The sequence below is a fragment of the Manacus candei genome, unplaced genomic scaffold (assembly GCF_025592945.1).
Source record: "Manacus candei isolate 608988 ecotype Guabito, Panama unplaced genomic scaffold, ASM2559294v1 h1tg000049l, whole genome shotgun sequence".
Taxonomy (NCBI): Eukaryota; Metazoa; Chordata; class Aves; order Passeriformes; family Pipridae; genus Manacus; species Manacus candei.
This window is the reverse complement of record NW_026138097.1, coordinates 29,223,900-29,247,233: the sequence shown is the minus strand read 5'-3', so window position 1 is coordinate 29,247,233 and position 23,334 is coordinate 29,223,900. Positions and strand designations below refer to the sequence as shown.

General features: G+C 40.1%; 1 protein-coding gene across 6 annotated transcripts in view; it reads right to left on the bottom strand.

The window, feature by feature from the left end:
- Positions 1 to 23,334, bottom strand: part of CTNND2 (catenin delta 2) — a 627,538-nt gene that overhangs the window by 243,143 nt on the left and 361,061 nt on the right. For 5 of the 6 annotated variants that reach the window (XM_051799301.1, XM_051799302.1, XM_051799306.1 and 2 more), the window contains 2 exons: positions 21,808 to 22,375; positions 507 to 701 (listed from right to left, as the gene is read on the bottom strand). In XM_051799301.1, coding sequence (XP_051655261.1) covers positions 507 to 701; positions 21,808 to 22,375 — 763 coding nt within the window. The remainder of the gene's footprint in view (positions 1 to 506; positions 702 to 21,807; positions 22,376 to 23,334) is intronic. The other variant, XM_051799303.1, reaches the window with a different exon arrangement.

The window sequence follows — 23,334 nt, the reverse complement described above, 5'->3', positions numbered from 1 at the left end:
CACTATTTATGGATAACCAGTGATGCTAACAGCTTTTCCTTATATTATACTTCAATTTTACGTCCGTGTCCTATACCTAACCATATCTCTGTAGGAGAGAGGAATAACATTTGCTTATGATTTACTTTGAAAGCAAGAGACCAATCCTTTAGCTTCATGTGGAAAGAAACTTTGCTGTCCCTTTGTAACACACAAAATACCTTTGTAAGCAAAAAAACCTCAGCAATTTCTTCAGAGACAATACCAGATTAATAGAAATATTTTCTCTCCTTAGAAGTAAGCTCCCTCCCCAAATGAGGTTAACTGACTGTACATATAGCACATTTAATATTTCTCCATTTTGTGCGCGTATTTGGGGTTCTATTGATAGCTGCCATCTGCAAAAGGTATTTTATTTGACTGGCATGCACATAATATATTCGGCTAGCACATCAGAAAGAGAAGAAGTTAGTATTGAAGAAAAACATATATGTCATAGAAGACACATACAAGTTACATCCACTTACCTGTACTAGTGCGATATGTGCCTGTGTGTGCTGGTTGCAGAGGGTCCCCCTGACTCTGGCTGAGACTCCTCATAGGGGGCTTCTGATAAACTCTGTCTTCGTAAATAGGGTCTATATGGTGTTCTGGAGACTGCAGTGCCCTTAACTCGGAGCCAAGGTGGCTGTGCTGGCTGCTGTAAGATGCCCGAGACCCAGCTGCAAACAGATTTATAAGAGATATTTAAGAGAGAAAAAATAAGTGACAGTATTAAAAGTTTACTTGAAAGTAGCATTTAAACACAAAAATAGCCCCAAGCAAGACTAAGAAATAAGTGTTTTCAACATTCAAATAGTAACAGCATGCAAGGGTAGCAACAGCTCCACTTAATCACTTTAGTTTCCTTATCCAGCTGCCTGCATCTACACCAAAATCTCATTTCTTCCAAAGTGACTAGATATTTTGGTGAGATAGATATCATGATACTATCTCTTCTTAAACAGAGACCAAAAAAACTACCATTGCCTCTCAAAAAAAGGCAAAAAAACCTCCCCAACCTAGAAAAGCAAAAGTTACGCAACACAAATATGTCCTCAACTAAACGGGTCCACAGAAGAAACAGGATTGGGGGAGGTAGGAGGGTTGGGGAGAAAAAAGGAGCAGCAGTCAGAACTAGTTTCATATGTAATGCCCAGATCTGAAGATCTACAAATGAAATAAGCTGAAGTTGATAAATAGATGTAGTTTTACACCAAGGCTGATCTTTTAGTTGCTTCACTAAAGTGCAATAGAATGGTTGTGCCTTATCAACATTTTGCCCTCGACATTTAAAAAAAATTAAATTCCTAAGACTTTCTACAACTTAAGTATCCTCTGAGGATGAAAAAATTAAACATGCCTCCTGGAAAAACTTTAAGGATACAGGGTTTTTTTTCTTATTCCACTACTAAAATATTTTATATTATAATATTTAAGAAAGAGACTTGTATATTTCCAGCTGTGATTAGTTTTGTCACTTCAATCCTTTTACCACTTAGGTACTTCATCTCTGTGGTCGGTTACTGAGATTCCCAAGGAGAGTCATGGGGATGCCATACAAACATTACACATTTTGAAGGTGAGTATCCAGCAAGTACACAAGGAACACTTCACAAATGTTAGGTCAACACCACAAAATGGCAACATGTTACTTAAATGTTTAGAAAAGCAATCAAAGTTACACCTATTACACCCCTTGCTGTGAGGCTGAAATCCAGGACGTGGGTAATGTTCTACTGGCTGAGCTTGCACTGCTCTGACCAGTGGTGTAGCCATTCCTGCTGAAAATCTCTGCCACAGTCATTGTGTTGGCAGCGGTTTTGTTGCATAAACAGACACTAAATACTCTTATAATGCAAAACACAGATATAAAATAAGGTGTGATAGCAACATAGGATAGAAACGAGAAAGATATACAGACACATTGTTACTTAAACTTTAATACAAATTGTCTGGAGGAAAAGAACAATTTACTCCATTTCCTTCTTTCTAATCAGCTTGTGCCATATATGTGTATTCTTCTGAATTTTTCAATGTTTATGCATGTTTTCAGTGAAATGCCCTATTTGCATATTTTTCCCTTCAAACATTTTTCAGACTGACTTGCCCTTAGCACACTGCTGAAAGTAATTCTGTTGTTCCCCTTACTAGTAAGTCTGCCAAGAATCCCTAAGACATATTTTATCTATAACTACAGCAATTATCCAGAAAGTTGATATTGCTATTACAGAATTAAATTCTTCATGGTCTACATTTTCAAAATGTTCTTTAACCCTGCACCCTTGAGACTGATTCTCAGAATACTTGAACAGTTCCCATCAAATTCCTTCCTTCAGAGTGGCCTAAAAAACAGCCTGTTATGATCATGTCTAAATTTCAATGCATACTTAGTTCAATCTGTATCCAGAGGAAAAAAATAGAAAAATTAAGGGCAATATTTCAGACATTGAACAACATCTGGATCAACAAACCAGACTTCCTACAGAGTAAAGAATTACACACCCATCTAAAAGTACTACAATTCTTCTGTCCACTTAGAAATTAACAATGCTTTTTGGAACAACACATTTTTTTTTTCTTAATCCTGCTTCCTGTGAGCTGATAGATTTTTCCCATTGAACTTAGTGGCAGTATAACTCAGATATTACCATGTTTTCAAACAGTGGTAGTAATTTTACGGTGAGGTGGGCTTAATTCAACCACCTTCATACTCTACCAACAGTTCTGAATCTGCAAGTGCTCATACTAGTCTAACACTAAATTGAAGCTTAGTATTAGTTTATTATGCCAATATTAAAAAGAGGTTTATTTGCAAACTGCATGTGTGATTAAGACTATAACGCTACTGTACTAAGCAGTAAACATATACATAACCAGAGAAACTTCTTGATCAAAACATATTACAGTTCAAGCAAACAAGACGAGGAAGATGTGACAAATATTAAAGAAAACATAACTTGCCCAAAACCAGTTAAGTGGTACCCTAAAAATAACTTGAAGCCATCTGAATAACAAGGTTATGGCTGAACATCCCCCCAAAAAGTTTCAAAGAGTTAAAACTCTATCAGGGAATAACTGACACTATTCCTCTAACATTTCAAGAAAATGAAGATTTCAACAGGTAACTAAAATATTTTCATTTTAAATACAAACCCACTTTTAAATTTCAGAAATTTAGGCCATCAGAATGCAAGTCTCTCAACCATGTTCAATTTCAAGCAAAACTGATACTTTCCCGTGAGCAGTTTTAACACACTACTTCCAAATTATCAGATATCAATATTAAACCACAAAATACTAACAGCCTTTGAAGTTCTTAAACCTAGTTTAAAAAAAAAAAAACAAAAACAAAACCAGAAGACATAAAAAGACGTATCACCATTATAATTTTTAATGTGTCTATTAAAGTTGTATTTTAAAAAACTAGAATAGCAAGATGGATTTGGTTAAAATTTCTTTTCCATTGCTCTTAAAGTTTTTACATATATTAATTTATTCAAGTCTCAACTGAGGAGCAAAAGGTTTTTACTGTGCATTTTCTTTAGATATTAAAATCAACTAACCGATAGCTGTTATACTAACAGTTGTCTTTGTTGCCAGTGCTGTATTGTACCCAGGAAAGGTCACACAGGTAACTTATGGATTTCAGAAAACTGCATCCCACCTCAACCACACACACAGCCCTCCACCATATGTTGCTGCTTTACAAGACACTGGAAAAACAGTTAAGATAATTGATCAAAATAAAGACCGTGCATTTAAAGAACTGATGTACTGAGAAGGAGAGGGGTATAACAAGCCCCTGCCTGTATCTTGTGTTAGCAGCAAACAGCTACATCCTTTCCTATCTGGAGCTGCAAGCTGATCTGTATCATTGGCTTCAAAAAAACTTGCATTGATGCAGTCTAAAGATCACAGAGCTTGGAAAAGCAACAAGGTCAAAATGGAAAAGCAGCAATCAATATATTACTAGAAAGCAATAAAACATCTATTTACAAGGCCCACGAGCCCCCCTCATACTCAGGGAGGCTGAGAAGTGGTTTCCCTAAACCTAGAGGCACCATAAATGTATGGCTCATCCCAAATTGTGCTTGTCCAAACCCTGTTCTCAACCAGCTGCCTTCCCATACACTGCACTTCTCTGGGTTGCTTGAAATCAAAGCAGTGATGCCACACACATTTCTCCTACATATTCTGAAAATGGATTTGTCCCCACTCCCTGGTCAACCTGCTCTAACAGCAATGTTCTTTTTCCCTTGGAGAAGTATAAGACCGAGCTCATTCACAGACAAGTCTACTTTCAAGTTCAAAGACAACTCATTATTAAATTTTCAGTCCTGCAAGTTGTTAACTACAGCTGGTGTAGTTCAGGGTAGACCCAGAACTTTTATGATCATGGTTGTGAAGAAGTGGGGTTTTTTTCTCCCTTCTAGATTAATAAAAAACCAAGCAAGCAAATCCGAAACCATGGAGAAGATCTAAACTGTTATATAGGGGTTCAAGTTACCATCTGATAATTAATTCCTCCAGTAGTCCAATCTTGTTTGACAAAACACTGAGAAATTATTTGATTGCAATCTTGGAGATGCATCACAGCAGAAGGTATAGAGAAGATTATAAGGCTATAAAACAGCTGCCAGTCATCGCAATTAAAAAAAAATAATTTTTTTTAGCAGAAACTTATTAACTGTAAGAACAAAAGTATACAGAAAGTCTTCTCTGTGTTCTGAAGTCTCCAAGACTGAAACCTGAAAGACAAAATGCCCCTTCAGCATCTCTGTGGAGCTTGTAAAAGTAGTCTGTGGTCAGGGATATTATGTGAGCCCCCAGTCAGGTGAATTGGATTAGGGCAACAATGATAACCTATAACTGGCCAGAAAAAGAATACACTTTCTTACATGAGGTGGTATTTGCTCCCTTCTTACATTCAGGAGTGGCAATAGAAAGAACCCATGAAGAGTGCAGTCCTACCTAACTGGATCAGTAAATCGCATCTCCACGTTTTACACTTACAACCTATCACTCTGCTAGCTAGAGGTTTCCACGTTATTCAGATAATACCTTCCTCAGCAGCATAGTGAAACAGTTATTTCCTAGGAAAACGTTCCTTTTTGATGAAGTTTCACTTTCCAAAGGAACATAAATACTGTAATCAGACAGGTGTAACATAAGAGAAATACATAAAATAATCCCTAATTGCTCTTCAGAGCTTGTGTAGGCTGTCAAGGAAATAAATACAATAATGAGAATAAATTCTCATCTAGGGAACTGTCACAAAAGGCACATTTGAATGACAGTGCTAATCTGACAGCGTAGGTCAATGAAGTAGACCACTCTATTGGCAGCATTTGCCATTTCAAGGAACTAAAGACATTAAAACTACTCAAATGAATGGATTCAGAGGCATTTACATACACTTTAAGAAAGCCTGAACAGTTTTTACTTTTGCTCTTTGTGAAAGCCTTTACAAGTCTGCCTGCCCTGTAGCAGCCCTAAGAAGAACCCTACACAATGCTCTCTAAACATCTCTAATAGCAGGAGCATATGGTACTGCTCCAGGATTGAAGAGCCCACTGGAAGCACGAAACATGCAAGTGATCATCTCGACATTAAGAAAAATATTCAGATAAACCATTCAGCCCTAATTTAAAAACCCTCTGTCACAAAATACATTGATCAAGAGTCCTGCTAAGCATTTTCTTTATTTCTGTGGCAGAGGAATATCATTAATGATACACTAGCTGAAGATGAAGCTCAACAACTGTTCTATGACCACTTATCAGTAATGTGTTTACACAATTTAACTTACCTTTGTTGCAACAAAGGACCTTTCAAAACACAGTAGATCTCTGGCTATTTGAGGCTCTAAGTATCAAAAATCAGACTCTGACCACACTACAACACTTTGCACTCAGAAGATGCAACTTCCTAACAAAGAGGACTGACGATCTACAACTGGCTGCATCATTTGTTAATTTTAAATATAATGACAACTTTGCTTAGGTCACAAGTTTAAAAAAAAAACAACAACAACAAAAACCAAGCAACAAAACCAACCTCAGACAATGGTAAAACTGCAATAAGCCCATCATTGGGATAAGGTACTGCAAGCACAGAAGCTAAAAGGGAATCACAGCAGTTTTGTGGCTTTGGTATGTTGCATGTTTTTTGGAGGACTGAAAGAACTTTTTGATTCAAATAGCACATCAGGGCTGAAAACCCTATTTGACATAAGTTTCTCTTAGATGTTTGCCCTGAAATGCTACTGTCCTTATTAAATAAATAAATACAGTAGATCTAGCTTCACTGTAATTCTGAAAAAGCAACATGTGAGAAAGAGGATATGAATAGCAGGATTTTTACTCTGAACTCACATGTAGTGAAACCTGTTCTACAGACACTAACCTCTTTTAATTTACATAGTAAAGGACTTGACGGGAACACAAGTGCAAAATTAGAAGCGAACAGGGGGAGAGAGTCAAGCATTCACAGTTCGAGGTCTGATACTTTTTTTAATGCCAGAAATTTATGCAGAAACATCTCCAAAATGCCTGTCTGAATACATGCATCTTCTACTCACAACATTGGAAAAAGAAAGTATGACCTACAACAAATATTACTACAAATAAAACTAATAAAACTTAGGCAATGGGAATATAACAGTCCTGTGTGATGAAAATTACTGTAGCAAAGAGAAGCAAACACTTCTAACCCGAGTACTGAAAGTGAATGCAAATTGTTAAGACATGACAGATGGTTAAATTAACCAGTAAGACATGAAAGGCCATATGGCAGTACCAGCTAATGCACACCTTGGGTACGTCAGTTTGTGCCCCTACATACCAAAGATCTGCATTCACTAGAAGCAGAACAGAGTCTGTAGTGAATTCTTTTCAAATAGGTTTAGATTTTTTTAAACACAGAATTCTCACCTGTTTAGATTTTTACATACACAGAAACACAAAACTTATCAATTTTTTTCTTTCCCCAAATATTGAAATTAAAGATTAACTAATGGAAGTTCAGAATTAAAATTAACTTCTCTCTTTACATTCTTTTTCCATTTTCACTACACCATTCTCTCTGTGACTTGAGATTATTTGTACAAATACAGAAGGAAATAACGCCATCTCTGAACTGACTAATTACACATGATGTCTTTCAACTTATGTTCAACCCTGGATGTCTGAAAAAAACCCATGGATACGCTACTTAGGGATCCTTGGTCCACACCGTAGGAGATCACCACAAAATAAGTATGTGCTGCAACATTCAAGCCCCCAGAACTGAAGGAAAATGCTTGCCACACCTGTCAGTATTTTAGACTGCTTTTTTCCTCAGGTTTTCTACTTAAAAGATTAAAGTGTTATACGAGGCATGGTCTGGAATGTTTCTTGCAAACTATCACTGCACTGTCAAACCTATTAGAAGTGTCACCGTCAGGATACTTCCACGTTCAGCTCACACTGTGGAATTTCCCAGACATAATTTGTCCATTAACCAGATTAAGTATCTTAGGAAAGTCTCCTCAAAACAGATTGGCTTTGGCTGCTTAAGGGACACCGCAAAACCAATGTCTGACCTAGGGCTAGCACTTTTCACATCAGTGCTAAAAATAAAGAAAGGAAGAATGAAAAAAAGGATTATGCTTTTTTAAGTGTAATAAACAGGCCCAAAATAAACTTTAAAAATAATTTGACAAAGCTTACTATGTCTTAAAAAAAGTGTCTGGATAATTTTTATCCCATTTAGACTTGTTTTTAATCAAATATTGAAGTAATTACAATCCTAAGCATATTTAAAAGATAAATAAAGCTAGAAATATTTCCTTACACTGTCCATAATTTTAGCCATGCAATATGACTTTACTGCAAAGTACTATATCAGGTATTATAATTCTAAAAATCTAGGGAAAACAGAAAGCCCACACCATACATTTGTGCTTCCTACCAAGCATTTTCTTCTTTCTGCTACTGTCCTCATTCTGTTGAAAAGCATTCACCTGCTTAAAACATTTTATCAAAACTAAATTGTTAGTGGAAGAAGAGAAGTGTGACTGGGAGCAAAGAGATAAGAGGCAAAGATAGCCAGGAAGAAACAGCAGATTAAATGTGACAGACAAGTTCAGGGAGATAATTCCCATTTCATTTCTCATCTAGGGAACTGTCACTGAAGAAAGAACGGAAAACAAAAACTCCCCCAAACCAACTACTACCACACAGCAACAACAACTTGCCTTCAGCAAGTAAAGAACTGATAGATTTTTTTTTTTAAACTATTAACGGAATGATCACAGTGGATGTTGCTTTAGTTTTGATTTTGGTTTTGGGTTTTTTTTTCCACTCCTGTCTCTTAAGCTCTGCCTCTTCCATGGCCCTCAACCCTGCCAATTTTACAAAAATGGAAAAGAAGTCCTGTCTGTGAATGGGAACAGATACTGGTATCTGGTGATACAAATCACTGTTCTTAACTTTCCTGCTCACTAAGCACTTTGACTGAGGGCTGAGTGCCTCAGCAACAGGATGATGTTACTAAGCAACACTGCCAAGCAGCCATGCATAAGCTGTTTGGATAGTTCACCATAGGTTCACAACAACTGAAAACAATATCAAACCTTCGTAGCAGAAGAGAACTTTGAAGTTTCGCTAAACATCTTGATCTTAGAAAAGATAAAAGTCTATTATTTCACATTTTGAACTGTAAAATCTTGTGTTAGACCATGGGCTCTATGATAATAATGCTGGTGCAATAGATTCAACTTAGCAAGTAAAGGAAAGAAATACTAGTGTATTTGGTGAGATGCACCCCAAAAGCAAATATCCAGGAAAAAAATCCCTCTAGAGGATATTCTGTGAAACCCTACAGTGAATGCTTCTCTGACAAGAACTGTAAATCAAAGGGAAGAGCAGTGCATCCTTTATTCCCAAAGCGAGGTCTTCCTTGCTCCCCCGAGGCACAAGGCTGTACCACAAGGCAAACTTGGGGACCCAGTTTCTGCTCCTTAAGCAGCAGGGTAGGGTAAACATCCAAAACCACATACATCTTTGTAGAGCTAGCAACCACTTCCAGAAGCATGAGTAATTTACTAAAAAGTGCTGCTGCCTCCAGCAAAACAAATCAAGCACTATTGCACTAATACCTGCCAGTGAAAACTTCCTGATCATGTTTAACACTGTGGAAAAGCACACCATCTAAAAAACCAGCAACTCAACCCTTCCCCCAAACTATCAGCTCAGTCAGCCTTAAATGGAGCAAGTTCTCACAGCAGCTCCGGTGCAGGGGGAAGGGGAAAGCCTTTCCATATCAGTTCCTCGCTGCAGACAGAACAGAAAAAAATATCTAGAGCTTAAATTCAATTGGAAGTGAAAGTCTCGAGATTTTCAGAGAACTCGACAAGGAAGGTGCTTTGTGGAACAATGGTTCCCAAAGGGACAAAAAGTCACTGTGCAACACTGTGGAAAAGGTAACACCAGAAAGCAAAACTCAGTTGGGTAATGAAGTGTCAAGTCTGCCCAACTACAGTATTCCTCAACTGGCTTTTGCTGGGAAATCTGAATTTTTTATCTAATTGTACTGTCATTCCTGGCAGTACACAGTCCCAACAAGCAGTTTCTTGCTAACAGGGAAGAGGCAAACAGATAGGTCCAATGAATCCTGACCATACATGCACCTTTTATAAAGTATTAACTCATCATGAATATTGTTCATACTTCTTTGGCAAACCTATGTTCCAGTCTGATAGATACAGCTGAAATCCAAGATATCACACCTGGGGTTTGCTCACAGAAGAGTGTTTGCAACCTATCTTTTGTAATTCCTTTTACTACAAGACTGCATATTATTAGATGTGTGAACAATATTAACTTTTGGAAATTTTAGCGGTAACACTTTGTACTCAAACTTGCCTTTCACCAAGAGAATAGAGAAAAGCATCAGGTAGTATTTGTTCTTTTATGTAATGTCATCTTTGATAGAACATTAAACACTTTCTCCTCCCAGCACCTGTTTCCTCTTCAGTGAAAGTTTGTTTGCAGTTCCCAGTTCCTAGAATTCACCAAGACATGAGATATAAGACTGGGACATCCCAGGAGAAAAAAAATGGAGTTCATTATCTTTGTATTTTTCTCAGTGCCACATTCAAGAAAAGGAAGATATCTCTGGATATTCGGTAACACGCTGTCTTACTCATCAAGTTTTCACTATCCATTTGAGACTCATTGCATTTAAAATATGAGAGTTAAAACATGTAGCTTTTATTAAATGTATACATAATCAATTTGAATACAATCTAACTAAAGAATTTACTTATGCCTGTAAAAAAGTTTAGACCAGTAATTATCCACTCTTCCAATTATGCTCAATAGATTATCATACCATTATTCAAGCTGGTTTTAGGTTGTTTCCATTATGTACACATTAAGACCTCTGTTAAAACACTTAAAATAATCTCCTATTATTCAAATCATTATAATCTAAAGCAATTCTAACAGGCTTGCTCTAAATAAAAGAAATGCTGAGTGAAGAGACAAAGAAAAGGAATACTGTTACCACCATGACATGAGTAGCTTAAGGACTTAGGCAAATTTTATGCTGGAATAATCACTGTATCCCATAAAATAAAGGTTTCTCTTTTAATTCATTATGCTTACTAATAAAGCAATCACAAAATAGCATGCATTCGGTATCTGACTCCCAAAAATTCGAATATCTCACCCAAATCCTTCCACAATAAGCAGCAAGCAAAGGAAGAAATGGATGGCTACAGGTTTGGTTTTTTTCTTTTTAGCGGTAACTTAAAGAAAAAAAAGAGACAATGGAAGAAAAGAAACAAAACCAGCAAAACAGACTTTGCAATATGCTGTTAAATCTCACAGATTCAGATTAACCCTGAAAAGCATGGCAAGGAAAGGACTGCAAACTGAAAGAGTCCTGTCACTCGAGGAGAGAGTCCATGCTAAAACAAAATGGCCATGACAAATGCTGCAGGAGACAAATGGTGAAAGAAAGTCAGTGGCAAAAGAAAACCAGATCTAAGATAAGGAACATAAGAAATGTGTTCACAGCAGTTTGCAATAAACCACTGGAAGTGTTCAGCTTCAAGAGGGACTTTAAAAGTAATTTCAATTAGAAGGATGTTAGTCCAAAGGTGGCAAGCACTTGAGGCATTCTGAACTGTCACTTAGTTATTCCTAAATGCAAATTGACACAATTTGCATGCCAAATGGATGTCGCACCTGTGAAGCCAACAATTCCATGACCATATGGCTGGTTGAAGACATGTGCATCAAGTTTTGCCCGATTTTACAAAAGCAGTCCAAAATCTACTGCAAACTGAAAAAAGCAGTGACATCACAACTTTGATAAACTTCAGAGAAAAAAAGATTTTCAACTAAAACGGTTAATTCTTGAACTCCTGGACTCACAAGATAGGATCTTAAACTGGGCAGGACACAACAGATCACTTTGGAAGAGACTGCCCTGTTACATTCAGCATTAGCTTGATTCTTGCCAAACACAGCTGGAGATGCAACACAGACAAGGATGACATGAGCTAGACAGAAACTCCAACTTCAGATTGGAAGAAATGCAAAATTTCGATGAATAAACCTTGAAAACTTTGAAGCTTGCTCAGAGACCAGACAAAGTGCAATTGTGGTTCAAGGGTCATTGTATTCAATAGGGTTATGGGTTTCAAATCTTTTGAGGGAAAATAGAGGAGCACTAGCTCACAAAGATCCTGCAGTCAAACACATAATGGTTGGTTAGTCAAAGCCCTAAAAGCAAAGACAGCTGGTGAAAAAAAGCCACTCAGAAGACACCTTTTGCTCAAACTCCCTCCCGCCTTGGTCAAAGATGAATCATAGAAATATAAAAAGGTGTGGATTGGAAGGAACCTTAAGGATCATCTAGTTCCAATCCCATCACCATGGGCAGGGATGTGCTATCCTAAAACCTGCCAGGGACTCAAATAATCTTGTCTTTTAAGAAAGACTGGTAAATCCTTCATCAAATTATTTATTCTTACCAGGATTCAGCAGTCTTAGTGCATAACCTCTGTTCAATAAGAGCAGCTATGCAACCTAGTAGCCTTTCCTCTGTTAAGAAAAGACAGAAACATAGTAAGTCAGGTCTGTGTACAACAAGCTTGATCATTCATGCAGGACAGTTCAGAAGAGAAGGCAGCTGGAAAGAGGTTCTCTTGTCTACAGAGGGTCACAGTTGTATATAGTTCACCATACAGGACAAAATCCTAACTCTATATAACACTCCTAGTTTTGCTTGTTATGTGATTAGGCCATGAAATATTCTCTTATGTTCCCAATACCGGTGGTTGAGATGTGCTGTACTCAAGCAGGTCACCCATGTCTTTTCCTATTCTTGTTTGAAGCCAAAGATACAGAATATGTAACTAGCTATTAGGTGCATTATTATCTTGGTTCCAATTCTATTCTTTCCCTCCAATCTGTAAAACTCTTTCTACACAGGATTTATCTTCCTCTCTTTGCAAAATGCCTCCTAATATTCCACTATCAAGAAGTTTCCTTGGTTTATTTCAGTGTTTTGTGTCAAGATAATAAAATGAAAAAGTATTTTTCAAGTGGCCAAAAGAGACCTCCTTGTGGGACTTCCTTAGTAGCACCCTTCCTTTCCATTACTTCCATCTTCAAAATGGCAAACTGACAATGCTCCTTTACCCAGGTCCCTGCCTAACTACCATCTTGAAAGAATATCCATCTTCTCCAGCTTAACTAAACATTTCCCAAGTGGCATTAAAGAAAATGTGTGCTCAAAGCCCTGACAGGAAATAGAAAGACGTCAGATATAATCTAAGAAAAGGTCAGTAAGCAGGTTATTCCAGTATAATCTGGTTTTGGAGAACTTATGTTTCACATTATCCCATTAACCATTTACTACTTTCATGTCTTATATTATCCTTTCTATGAGTTTTTGTTGTAATGTCCAAAAAGCACTGTTATTAGCTGCTCTCCAAATTTTTCATTTACTCAGTTCTCCCTTTCTTCAGGGCATATTAGCCTTAAACATGCAAAGGGCTATCATCGGTCTCCCTCCACCTTTTTCCTCCCCACCCCAGATCTGAAAGAGTCAAACTCAGCCTCCTTTGCAAACCATGTTCCCAGGACTTTAAAGAGCCCATGACACCTTTTGGTGAACAAATGTGAACACGACTGTATCCCTGCTGAACTAGGATGCTTGGGGAAGTTGTGGGTTGGGGAAAGACCCCATGGAGAGGTGTCACTTTGCTCTCCAGTCACAGAAAATCTCCCCCAGTATCAGAGGGTCACAGCTCCTTCTCTGCCCTTCCTTTCCTCACAGGCAACACTCCTGTAACCCTGTGACAACTTCAGTTCTACGATCAAAAGGTTTTACCGCCTGAGAGTAGCAGAGGTGGCTAGTTGATAAAAGGGATGGTTTGCACCTAGGGTGGACAGGGAGGGTAAGGGAAGATATAGACATACACCATAAAGGAAGTAAATATAGAAAAACAACTGCAAAAATTTCCTCAGGAAGGGAAGGGTTGCCCAAGATCTAAAACCACTTGTATTCAAACTAATACACCACTTTTCTATTACAGAATCATAGATGATTTAGATTGAGAGAGACCTTAAAAATCATCTAGTTTCAACTCCCTGCCATGGGCAGGGACACTATTCTTCACTTACACACTGTAAGTTGCAACTTGATGCACTTATTAAAAATCTATGTGATCTGACTAGCAGTTTCATATGCCGTGCCTTATAATTCTAAGATCAGTCATCACTTGGTCCTCCTCATTTCAGCATATTAAATTCTGACTTTTGCTTCTAACCACTTATGATAATGTACAGTTCCATGAATTCATTATCATTAGACAATATCTCTGTCCTCTCCAATACCACTTTTATATAAAAACAACTATTCTGTTCTGGGTCAATATCTAGGTGAATCAAATTTGACCCTACGATTATGGAAAAATTGCCTCACTTATCTCCCATGATTGCTCATAGAGCAAATTTGGTCCAGTGTAGTTTCTGGAAGCTGCCACCACTGAAAGAAAATACGTTTTACATATGGGCACTCTGCATCTAGCATGGGCAGACATGGCCATCTCCCCACCCAAGTTCTGACTTTATTTAAAGGGAAACTTTCGCAACTGCTCATTTTGCAATCTTCTTCCTTCCACAGTTAATTACTTACTTTTGATCAGAGGCACTTTCACTGTTTTAAAGATGGTGTGTGCACACAAAAATCATAAAGCTATTAGATAACCCAACAAATGAATGCTTACATCACTGATGAGTCACATACTGAGTTTCTAGATCTCAGCCACTCCATCTACTGCAAACAGTTTCTGTGCAACAGCAACTGGAAAAGATATGTTTTCCACCACAGTAAAAATGAAGGGCATGTTTTCACTTCTCTTAAATACCTGAACACCAAGATGGACCAAAGATTTCTGTACTTTTTATCAACAGTTTTGCAATAAACATTTCCAGGCTATTGGATAAGGCCTTACAACAGGGTTTCAGATCCTGAGGAAGCTACAGCTTTCACATGGGTCTTCTTTCCCCAGAGCACAAGCAAGACAAGCACAGTCATCCCAAGTCAGATCACACAGCACAAGCAAAAATTTTCACTGATGCCACAAAAGCCTGAGTATCAGAAATTTGATAGAAGGGGACCTTGCCCTTGCCTTATACTCCCTGCCCCATACAACAGCACTCCCTTCTGCTCTGAAAAAGTGAGTTTGAGGCCAAAGACAGAATCACACTCCTGGCAAATGAAGTAGACCACAGGTACATGAGGACACCATTGAGACCTGAAGACAAAAATGGGGGGGTAACAGGCACAGACAAGACTCAGCCTCACTGGCATGCCCTTAAGACCCAAAAGTTTAGACATATAATTGCTTATGAGGCCCTAGTCCCTTCCTAAAATCTCATATACTAAACGAAATACAAATCAACATAACCAAGATACGGCTATATGAACTGGAGTGCCAACACTGGTTAATGTATTTCCATTGCTTTAACGCAAGTTCCATAAAAATGAGGTTCCCAAAGCATTGCTCTTTGACTTCACATATTCCATTGGATTTCAAGAGCCAAGAAAATCTGACAGACAAATTCCAGCTCCTTGGATTAACCATCTTTCTGCTAGGGACACACTCTTCTCTGCTAGCTTTTTGCCCAGCTTCACCTCCTTCTTGTGCTCCTGCTCAGCAGGTATATAACCAGAGATGTTTTAAATGCTGCTCTGATGCTTAAGAAATTCCTTCAAGTGACTTACATGCTTACATTTGAATCCTGGCCTTCTTAGGAACACTGATAAACTTCAGGACCAGAGGCCAGAAGTCACATGCATGGTTACAAGCAACAGCACATGCCTCAGTATGCCCCAGAAGCATACTCGCCTCAAAGCCCAGAAACAGACACTGCCAGCCAGTTCCCCAGTCATTCAGTTAAAATACTTGCAGATTCATAGGAGTTGAATCTACTTTCAGCAATGCTGCAGACTGGTACTCTTTGCCTAAAACCTAGTTAGTTTGCAATAGTCTTTGATTTCACACCCCTCTGGAAGACCATCAGGAGAATCAGTCAAACGATTTCCGATTTCCACTATGAAGAACGGGAGGCAAGGGAAAGGTTGAGGTCAGTGCAAGAACAGGAGCCAAGTTTAGACATATTTCTACTGTTTGCTCACAGTGGAAACCAAAGCTCACGTTCATTAGCTCAAAAGATATATCCATGCACATGGGGTCTCTGTATTTGGTTCTTATCGATTATTCCTCTCCCACAAGAAATTGATTTCATGTAAGCTAGATCTGAAAGATACAGGAACAAAAATCATGGCAATAATAAGATATTTCAAAGGCATTCACCTTATTCCTTCTGCTTTTTTGCTGTACACTGTCAATTCTGGATACCTTGTCCAACTTGGAATTGAGTACCACTGTAAATGTTTCAGTTGTAACAATTAGAAACATACTTATCACTGAAGATATAAGTAGAACTAGCAGCAAAGAAAAGCTAAGTAAACAATGAGTTGTGTATTTGTATCGTCTCCAAACCAACATCAGTATAGCTAATCTTCAGGTTACAATGTGGAAACAAGCAACTTTGTATCAGAAAGATACCAAATTCTAAGTCTCTGATTAATATCTGAAATAGTACTTCATATCACTCAAAGTCTTATGTTTGGATTTCTTGTCTGAAAGAAAGTCTCAAAACAAACAAGAGTGGAATGAGAAAAAAAATCCTAGGACTGCAGAGTCTGTCCCAGAACAAAAGAGCATTAACATTAAAGTCTCTGACAGCAGATAAAGGAATTTTCCAGCTAATAAAAACAAAGAAAAAAAAAATTAGAAAAAAATCTATGGAAAACTACTTCGGTTAAAATTAATGAAGCAATTTGGTTCTCTCCAGAAAAGAGATACTCACAGGATTCCATAAAAATACAAAACAGCTATGGGAAACAACTGAGTGTCCTTTTTGTTATGATAAATCATATAGATAGTCCAAATACTGCAGCTTATCTTAATGCCAGAAAAATCCAAATATTTTTCTTCCTTAAATGCCCAAAGAAGTACAATGGTACATTACATCTAGACTGTTTTATTAGTTCAGCCCTGTGTCTCAGGTGGGGATTTTAAGGCAAGAGAACTTTTAATTCTGTGGTGATTTAGATTCACTTTATCTGTAATTTAACAGTAATGCAGCCATTCTAGCACAAATACATAGTGCAGCACGATTTACTAGAGAATTCTAACATTTAGTCAAATAATTTTTTTTAAAAAAGGCAATGATCAAGTGATATATAGATGATCCAGTATCTTCATGCAATCAAAAGGAAATATAAACCCATGCTAGTGGTAATGTACATGAATTATCCCATACAAAGTTGCTTAAGCTGTTGTGTGCCCCTATGATTGCACACTGAAATGTCAAAACACGTCAACACTCAGCATCAAATAAAAGTCCTGCCATAAATCTCAACAGGAAACCAGGGTTCAACACATCATATGCAATGAAAAGCTTACAGAAGGAGAAAGGGCAAAGGAAGGTCCTCAGCAAAGAGGGAGAAGAGTGAGACAAAACAGATGAAGGAGCAGAAGGAATCAATTAAGACACTGATAAACTTAGAACTTTTTGCTCATTAAAGTGGAAAGCATATTTTATGTAATAACCCATGTCACATTTGTATAAACCAATGCTATTTTAGTGTTAATACTACACATGCATACAGACATTCCTACTCAGAAAGGAAAAATTCTTTTCATTTTGATTGTACAGGAAACTGAAAGAAGATTATATTTGTGGACACTAGGCTGAGCACTGAAGTTTTCAGCAGCAGTGGCACCAGGGTTGTGTAGAGGGATGCTGCAGCTCCTGTGTCAGCGGAACATGTCACCACTACACGAAGGATAGCTGTATAATATTCTTTCCATCTAACATTATACAAAGTGATTCACACCAACACTCATTTCTTAAACTTTACCTTTTAGTACAGCTTATGAAGCATGATGCAGTCTTCAAATATAATTATCTTCCTTATGGTTGTTGGTTTGTTGGGGGTTTTTTGTTTTTGTGGTTTTTTTTTTTTTTTTTTTTTGGTTTTTTTTTTTTTGGTTTTTTTTTTGTAATAAAACAATGCATAAAATTACTTTCCACTGCCTTATGTGTCCTTAGTTTTCCCTAAGCCTGGATGAAAAGACAGGAATGGCTCTGTAGGGATTGCTCCCATTACATAACCTGAGGCACAAACTATCTCAACAATACACTTTCACTGCCTCCTTTCCCCTTTCTCCTAAATAAACTCAGTACTCCTCTAGTACTGTCTGTCTGATTCCGCCCAGCAGGAGATGCTTCAAAAGAACATGAAGAATGGGCACCTGTGTGACAACCTGCCTCCTGAAGGGATTTTCCCATGTTTCTGCTGCTTGCTGTCTTACACACTCCTCCTTCCAGGCAAAAAGGGTTGCTTTGGTGAGTTTGGCTCCCAGCAGCACTCTGCAGCTCAGTCTAGGTGTGGAAGCTCCAAGAAGGTATTTACAAACTGTGCTTTCTAGATTTGAATTGTTGCTTGAACAGATGACTGAATATGCTTTGGAGTGGTGCAGAGAAGAAAAATACTTTTAAAACTGTAATTGCAGATCATAGCAATGAAGCAGCTAGACTAAGAATAAACACAGCAAGTGTACACTCACCAGAATCACTATATACACATGTACACACATACCCATCCACGCACATATTTGGCAATGGCAACAGCTCAAGTATAACTAGACTAAAAGCCATTTCTGAAGACGTTTCTAAGGTTACTCGGTTAAAACTGAGTCATTGCATGCTGTTGCATGTCTCATTTGAAATTCAGGATGAAGTCTAAGAATTGCCATTTTTATAATTTCAAGTTGTTTCATAATCAAATTTTTAAGAAATAGGAAATTAATATAAATAATGCCATCTCTTCAGTTAAGTCTTACACAGATTATGTTTTGGGCAATCTCTGTAACTTCTGATTTCAGTCTTTTTAAAAATGGATCATATCTGAATGTCTTCTCTTTTAAATATTTAAGGCTGGTAGTGATACAGTTTGGCTTGTTTAGCACACTGAAAGCCAGTAGTATTCATGAACTAGATAGCTCCAGGACAAATTTCTGATATCATGCAAAAATAATTAAAACAAATGTATTTTTTGTATTTCCAGTAATTACTACAAATAATAATTTTTTTATTCCCAGAGATTAAAAAAAAAAAAAGATTACTTCATATAACATCATCCCTGTGATGACACATATATACCAATGCAACTTCACATTAATCACAGCAGGCAAACCATCAATCAGTGCAATGTGACAACTAGTCTCCACTCCTCCTCCTCCTATCTCTCAAAAATAAAAAAAAAAAAAACAAAAAACCAAAAACAACAACAAAAAACCCACCAACCAAAAACCTCAACTCATCTTTAGATCATAGATGTTGTGAACAGGAAGCAAAAAATGTTATTTATTGAACACTAGCCTTATTAGCCTTTCAAAATGCAATTGCATGCCCTTCCTCTCAATGGATTTGATTTTTAACACAATGACTGAAAAATTCCTGCAATAATGTAGTACACTTACAACTCAAATATTAAACCTGTTCTGAGCAAAAATACCCATAGAAAAAAAATAATAAGTATTGTTTTAGTAGTATTTGTACCATCCGATCCTGTCTAGCTCTAAAACATATGTTAATTTTAAGCCCCTGTGTAGGCCATAGACTTCAAGGAATCCAGGGAAAGTCTAGAAGATTAGTCAGGCACTTAACACTGCTAGCAAAAGTGTAACTCCGGGATGGCAGGGAGGCCATGAGGAACATGCTTCAGAATGGCAATGGAAAATAAGGAGTGAGAGCACACAATAGTAAACCTTTGCAAAAGAATGGGTCATGTGATAGAGCTCCTTTCAAGGACTACTTGAAAGGCATGTCACCACTGTGGGGGGCAAAAAAAAAAAAAAGGTATTTATTTACTTATTGTTACTTACACTGATTCTTTCCACATAGCAGTACTATCTCTGCATGTCTGCCACCTAATTCTTAATCAGGTTACAGGATTTTCCATTTGTTATAAAATAAAACAAAGAGGGGTTTTGTATATATCTTAAAAGCAAATCCCTATGAGATACGACTCAGAAGATTGTTATATTTGTTCTGGTCAACCCAACACTGTGAAAAGTTCATAGTATTTATCAATTTTTACAAACTTAACAGGAAACTCAAATGATCCATCACTGTTTCCATAAGAAAATTCCCACAAAAATACATCAGCCACTTCCTAAATGCATGTATCTACAGGCTTTTCCTTAACCAAAGCCATAAATCAGTGAATCAAGCAACTCCCTGCAGTAGGCTTTAAAAAGAGGCAGGTTATGCAAGATGCAGAACTCTTATCAAAAGCTTTTATTTAAAAGCAATCCATGAAAATGAATGTCAGTTTCTTAACTTCTATTCAAATCGAAGTAGAAAGCCCTATTAGGAATGCCTGCAGAATCACTATTGGCCAAGAAGGCCAAAAAAGCCTAAATCCACATTGCAACTTGGATCTAGCCTAAGACGAACAGCTTCTCCAACACTGTAGCACCTTCAGAGTTATTATGATAGACCTTAAACCCTACATAAACAAGTTTTGACTAAGCTATCATCACAGGTTTGATGCTGCAATGCTGTCAAAGATGCCTTCTTAAAAAAAACCCCAAACCAAAACCCCAATACAGTACAGATTCCATTGCTAAAAGTACACAAAACAGGAAAACGGACCGTGCCTGTTAGAAACTTCTCAAATAAAGACTTCTATCCTACAACAAAGGTAAGAAAAATCATGAAAATACTGGTAGTTTATAGCCACAGGTATATAAGCTGTAAATTGTTTTTTTTCTCTGTTCTTTTGATGCTGACAGTTCCCTCCATGCCTTTTTATACTCAAAAAACTCTTGCTACAGGACGAAGTTAGGAAACTCCCTAAAATAAAAAGCCTGTGGCAATTCTAAATTTTTTCTTTACAAAGGCAGTATTTTATAACTGTGGCCAAGAGTATGTTGGACTACATCAGGAAAGTTTGACTAACATAACTGCTAAATAAACCATGCTGTATTTTGAGATTGACTATTTGACAACAGGCTTGATATAAGCATCCCAAGATCTCCATTTTAGCACTATTTAGTGATTCTGTTGCTTTACACATTCTGAAATTAAAAAATGCTGTTACATATATATATATATAAAAGTTTTTAAATCCCTGTCCTTTAAACAGGAAAAAACCCCTCCATCAAATAGTTCTTACAAGGAGATAGATCAATACCATATTTTATTATCAGTTAATTCAGTGTGTGTGTTTAGACACACTGGAATTATATAGGATGCTAACAACAGCTGGAGTGGGGGAGGGGAGGTGGGTGAGAGGAGAAAGGGGGATGAGGTCTTAACTCCAGTAAGAAACTTGTGTACCTGACTGATAAACTCAGCCAAACTTCTTTATGTATCCTATTTATCTTCAAATCTATTTATGTCACAGAAGAGAACATATGAGCATAGCAGCTGTTACTATAGCAATGAAACTGGGAATTTTGAGAACACAAAAAACCCACCCCTTGAAGGATGCTCAGTTTAGCAGAGAGATGGTTTAGAGAACAGCACACCAGTATCTCACTTCTTAGGATCTGCTCAAAGTCTGCGGTTACAGAGACATTAAATCAGCTGTAACTGCCTGTTCCTCAAAGAGCACTTGAAGCCAAATCACCTCTACCTATTACTCGTCACGACTCGGTACACCAGGAGTTCCTGCTAAGTAACCCCAAACTTGTCAAGTACGCCAGAATCGCCTGTAAATCCGGGGAAGCGCGATTCTTTGTAAAAGGCTCACAGGTTCTGATCGCGGCAGAGAAGGGATTCGCCATAGTAACAAACCCCCACCCGCACCGCGGGTCACAGCTGGGAGCTTGGCGCGGCGAGCCCCGCACCCCTCGGCACCACGCACACCTGCCCGGCGCCGGGAAGGCGGGACGAGCCGGGAGAAGTCAGGTACTTTCCTCATGCAGCGGGCAGGCAGCCTGCCTCTACGGGCACGAACCGGGATGAAACCCACCCACAATCCTCCCACATACACCGTTTCTCTGTCAAACCCACCCCGCTCCCCCCTCTCCTCGGCCGGCGGCCCTGCCACCCCGCCTCCCGTCCCTCGCCCCACGCCGCCTCCGCGCACCCCCCGTCCCCCGCCGCGGACCCGAGGCGCTGCCGGCCGCGGTTTTACCTGCGAGGGAGCCGGGTCTCTGCAGGGTGGCGGTGGCGTACAGCTCCTGGGAGTGCTTGCTGTACTGATCGGCAGCGTGAACCAGCCGCTTGGTAGGCGACAGGGTGGCGTAAGTGCCGATGGTGGAGCTTAACTGGTGGATAGGAGAGGAGGAAATGTTAGACTGGACGGTGGGCGGGGAGGTCACTCGGATGGGGGACGGCGACAGTCCCGCCGAGGAGACGACGATGTTGATGGGCGAGCTGGTGCTGTAGGACTTGGCCAGGCGGCTGGGGGACTGCTTCGGGGAGGAGAGGCGCTGCGCGGTGGCGTAGGCGGCGCCCTCGGCGGCGGAGCCGGCCCGCGGCAGCTTGGTGGGGGAGCCGCCGGGCTGGGCGGGCAGCGGGGAGCTCACCCGCTGCGCCGGCAGCGTGGAGCTGGCGTAGTAGAGCGCGGCGGCGTGCTGGGGCTCGGGCAGGTGGAAGGCGCTGCCGTGGCTGGGCGCGAAGGGCTCCCGCGGCTGCGGGGCGGCGGGCGGCGGCGGCGGCTCCGGGCCGCCCGGGTGGGCGCCGCGGCCCCCCGGGCCCTGCTGCGGGAAGGAAAGGCAGAGGCGTCAGCGGGGGCGGCGGCGGCGGGGGGCGCCCCGCTCCCCCCGGCCCTGCGCGGGGCGCTGCGAGGGGGGGCCCGCTGGCCGGGGAAGCCCCCCAGCCGCCTGCAGCCCCCTCTCTGACCTCGAAGCAGGCCGGCACCCGGCGCCCGCGGGATTACGGGGCTCGTTAATCTGCTAAAGCATTCCCAGCCTTTGAGGGGAAAAAGCCTGCCGCCGGCTCGGGCCCAGCGGCGTCGAAAGTCCTCCCGACGGCTGAAGCCGCCACCCGGCCGTGGGGCACAGCGCTCCGGGGCGCCGGAACGCGCTCGCCTACCGACCTCTAAACCAGGCAGAGGTTAGCCCCGGGTCAAATAAATGCATACATACAGAGATACGCCCGCGCCCCTTTATTCTGCATACATTAGAGAAGAGCAGCCGAAGCCACGGAAAGGGCTTTAATGGAGTAACTTTTCTCGGTTTCCAGCAATCTCTGTCCGCACGAGGAGAAGCACCGCACCGGGGATTCCCTGTCCCCAGCGGCGGCACAACCACGGCCCCGGCCTCGTATAAAGGGGCGGAGGGAGGGGAATCCCGGGCCAGTTCACGCCAAGCCCCGCCGGCACCACGGCAAGCACCCGCCTCGTACTTATTTACGCGGCACGAAGGGGGCGGGAGGTACGGGAGGAGCTGCCGGGGCCGGGCCCTCCCCCGGGCCGCATCCAGCGGGGAATCTGCATCCGGATAGAGGGAGAGAGCTCCTCGCACGGACCGACTGGCCGCGGGCAGGGCAGCGCTAAGTTCTTCCTAAGGCCAGTAATTGAAGGGGGCTGGACAGAAGGAGCGAGTGAAAATCCTCGGGAGATGCCGCCTATGAGAAATTTCGGTTATGTGCCTGAGCAGCTTCTGGAGCCGCAGAGGATGGAGCTCGCCCTCACATATAGACGGCTTCCCCTTTTTTT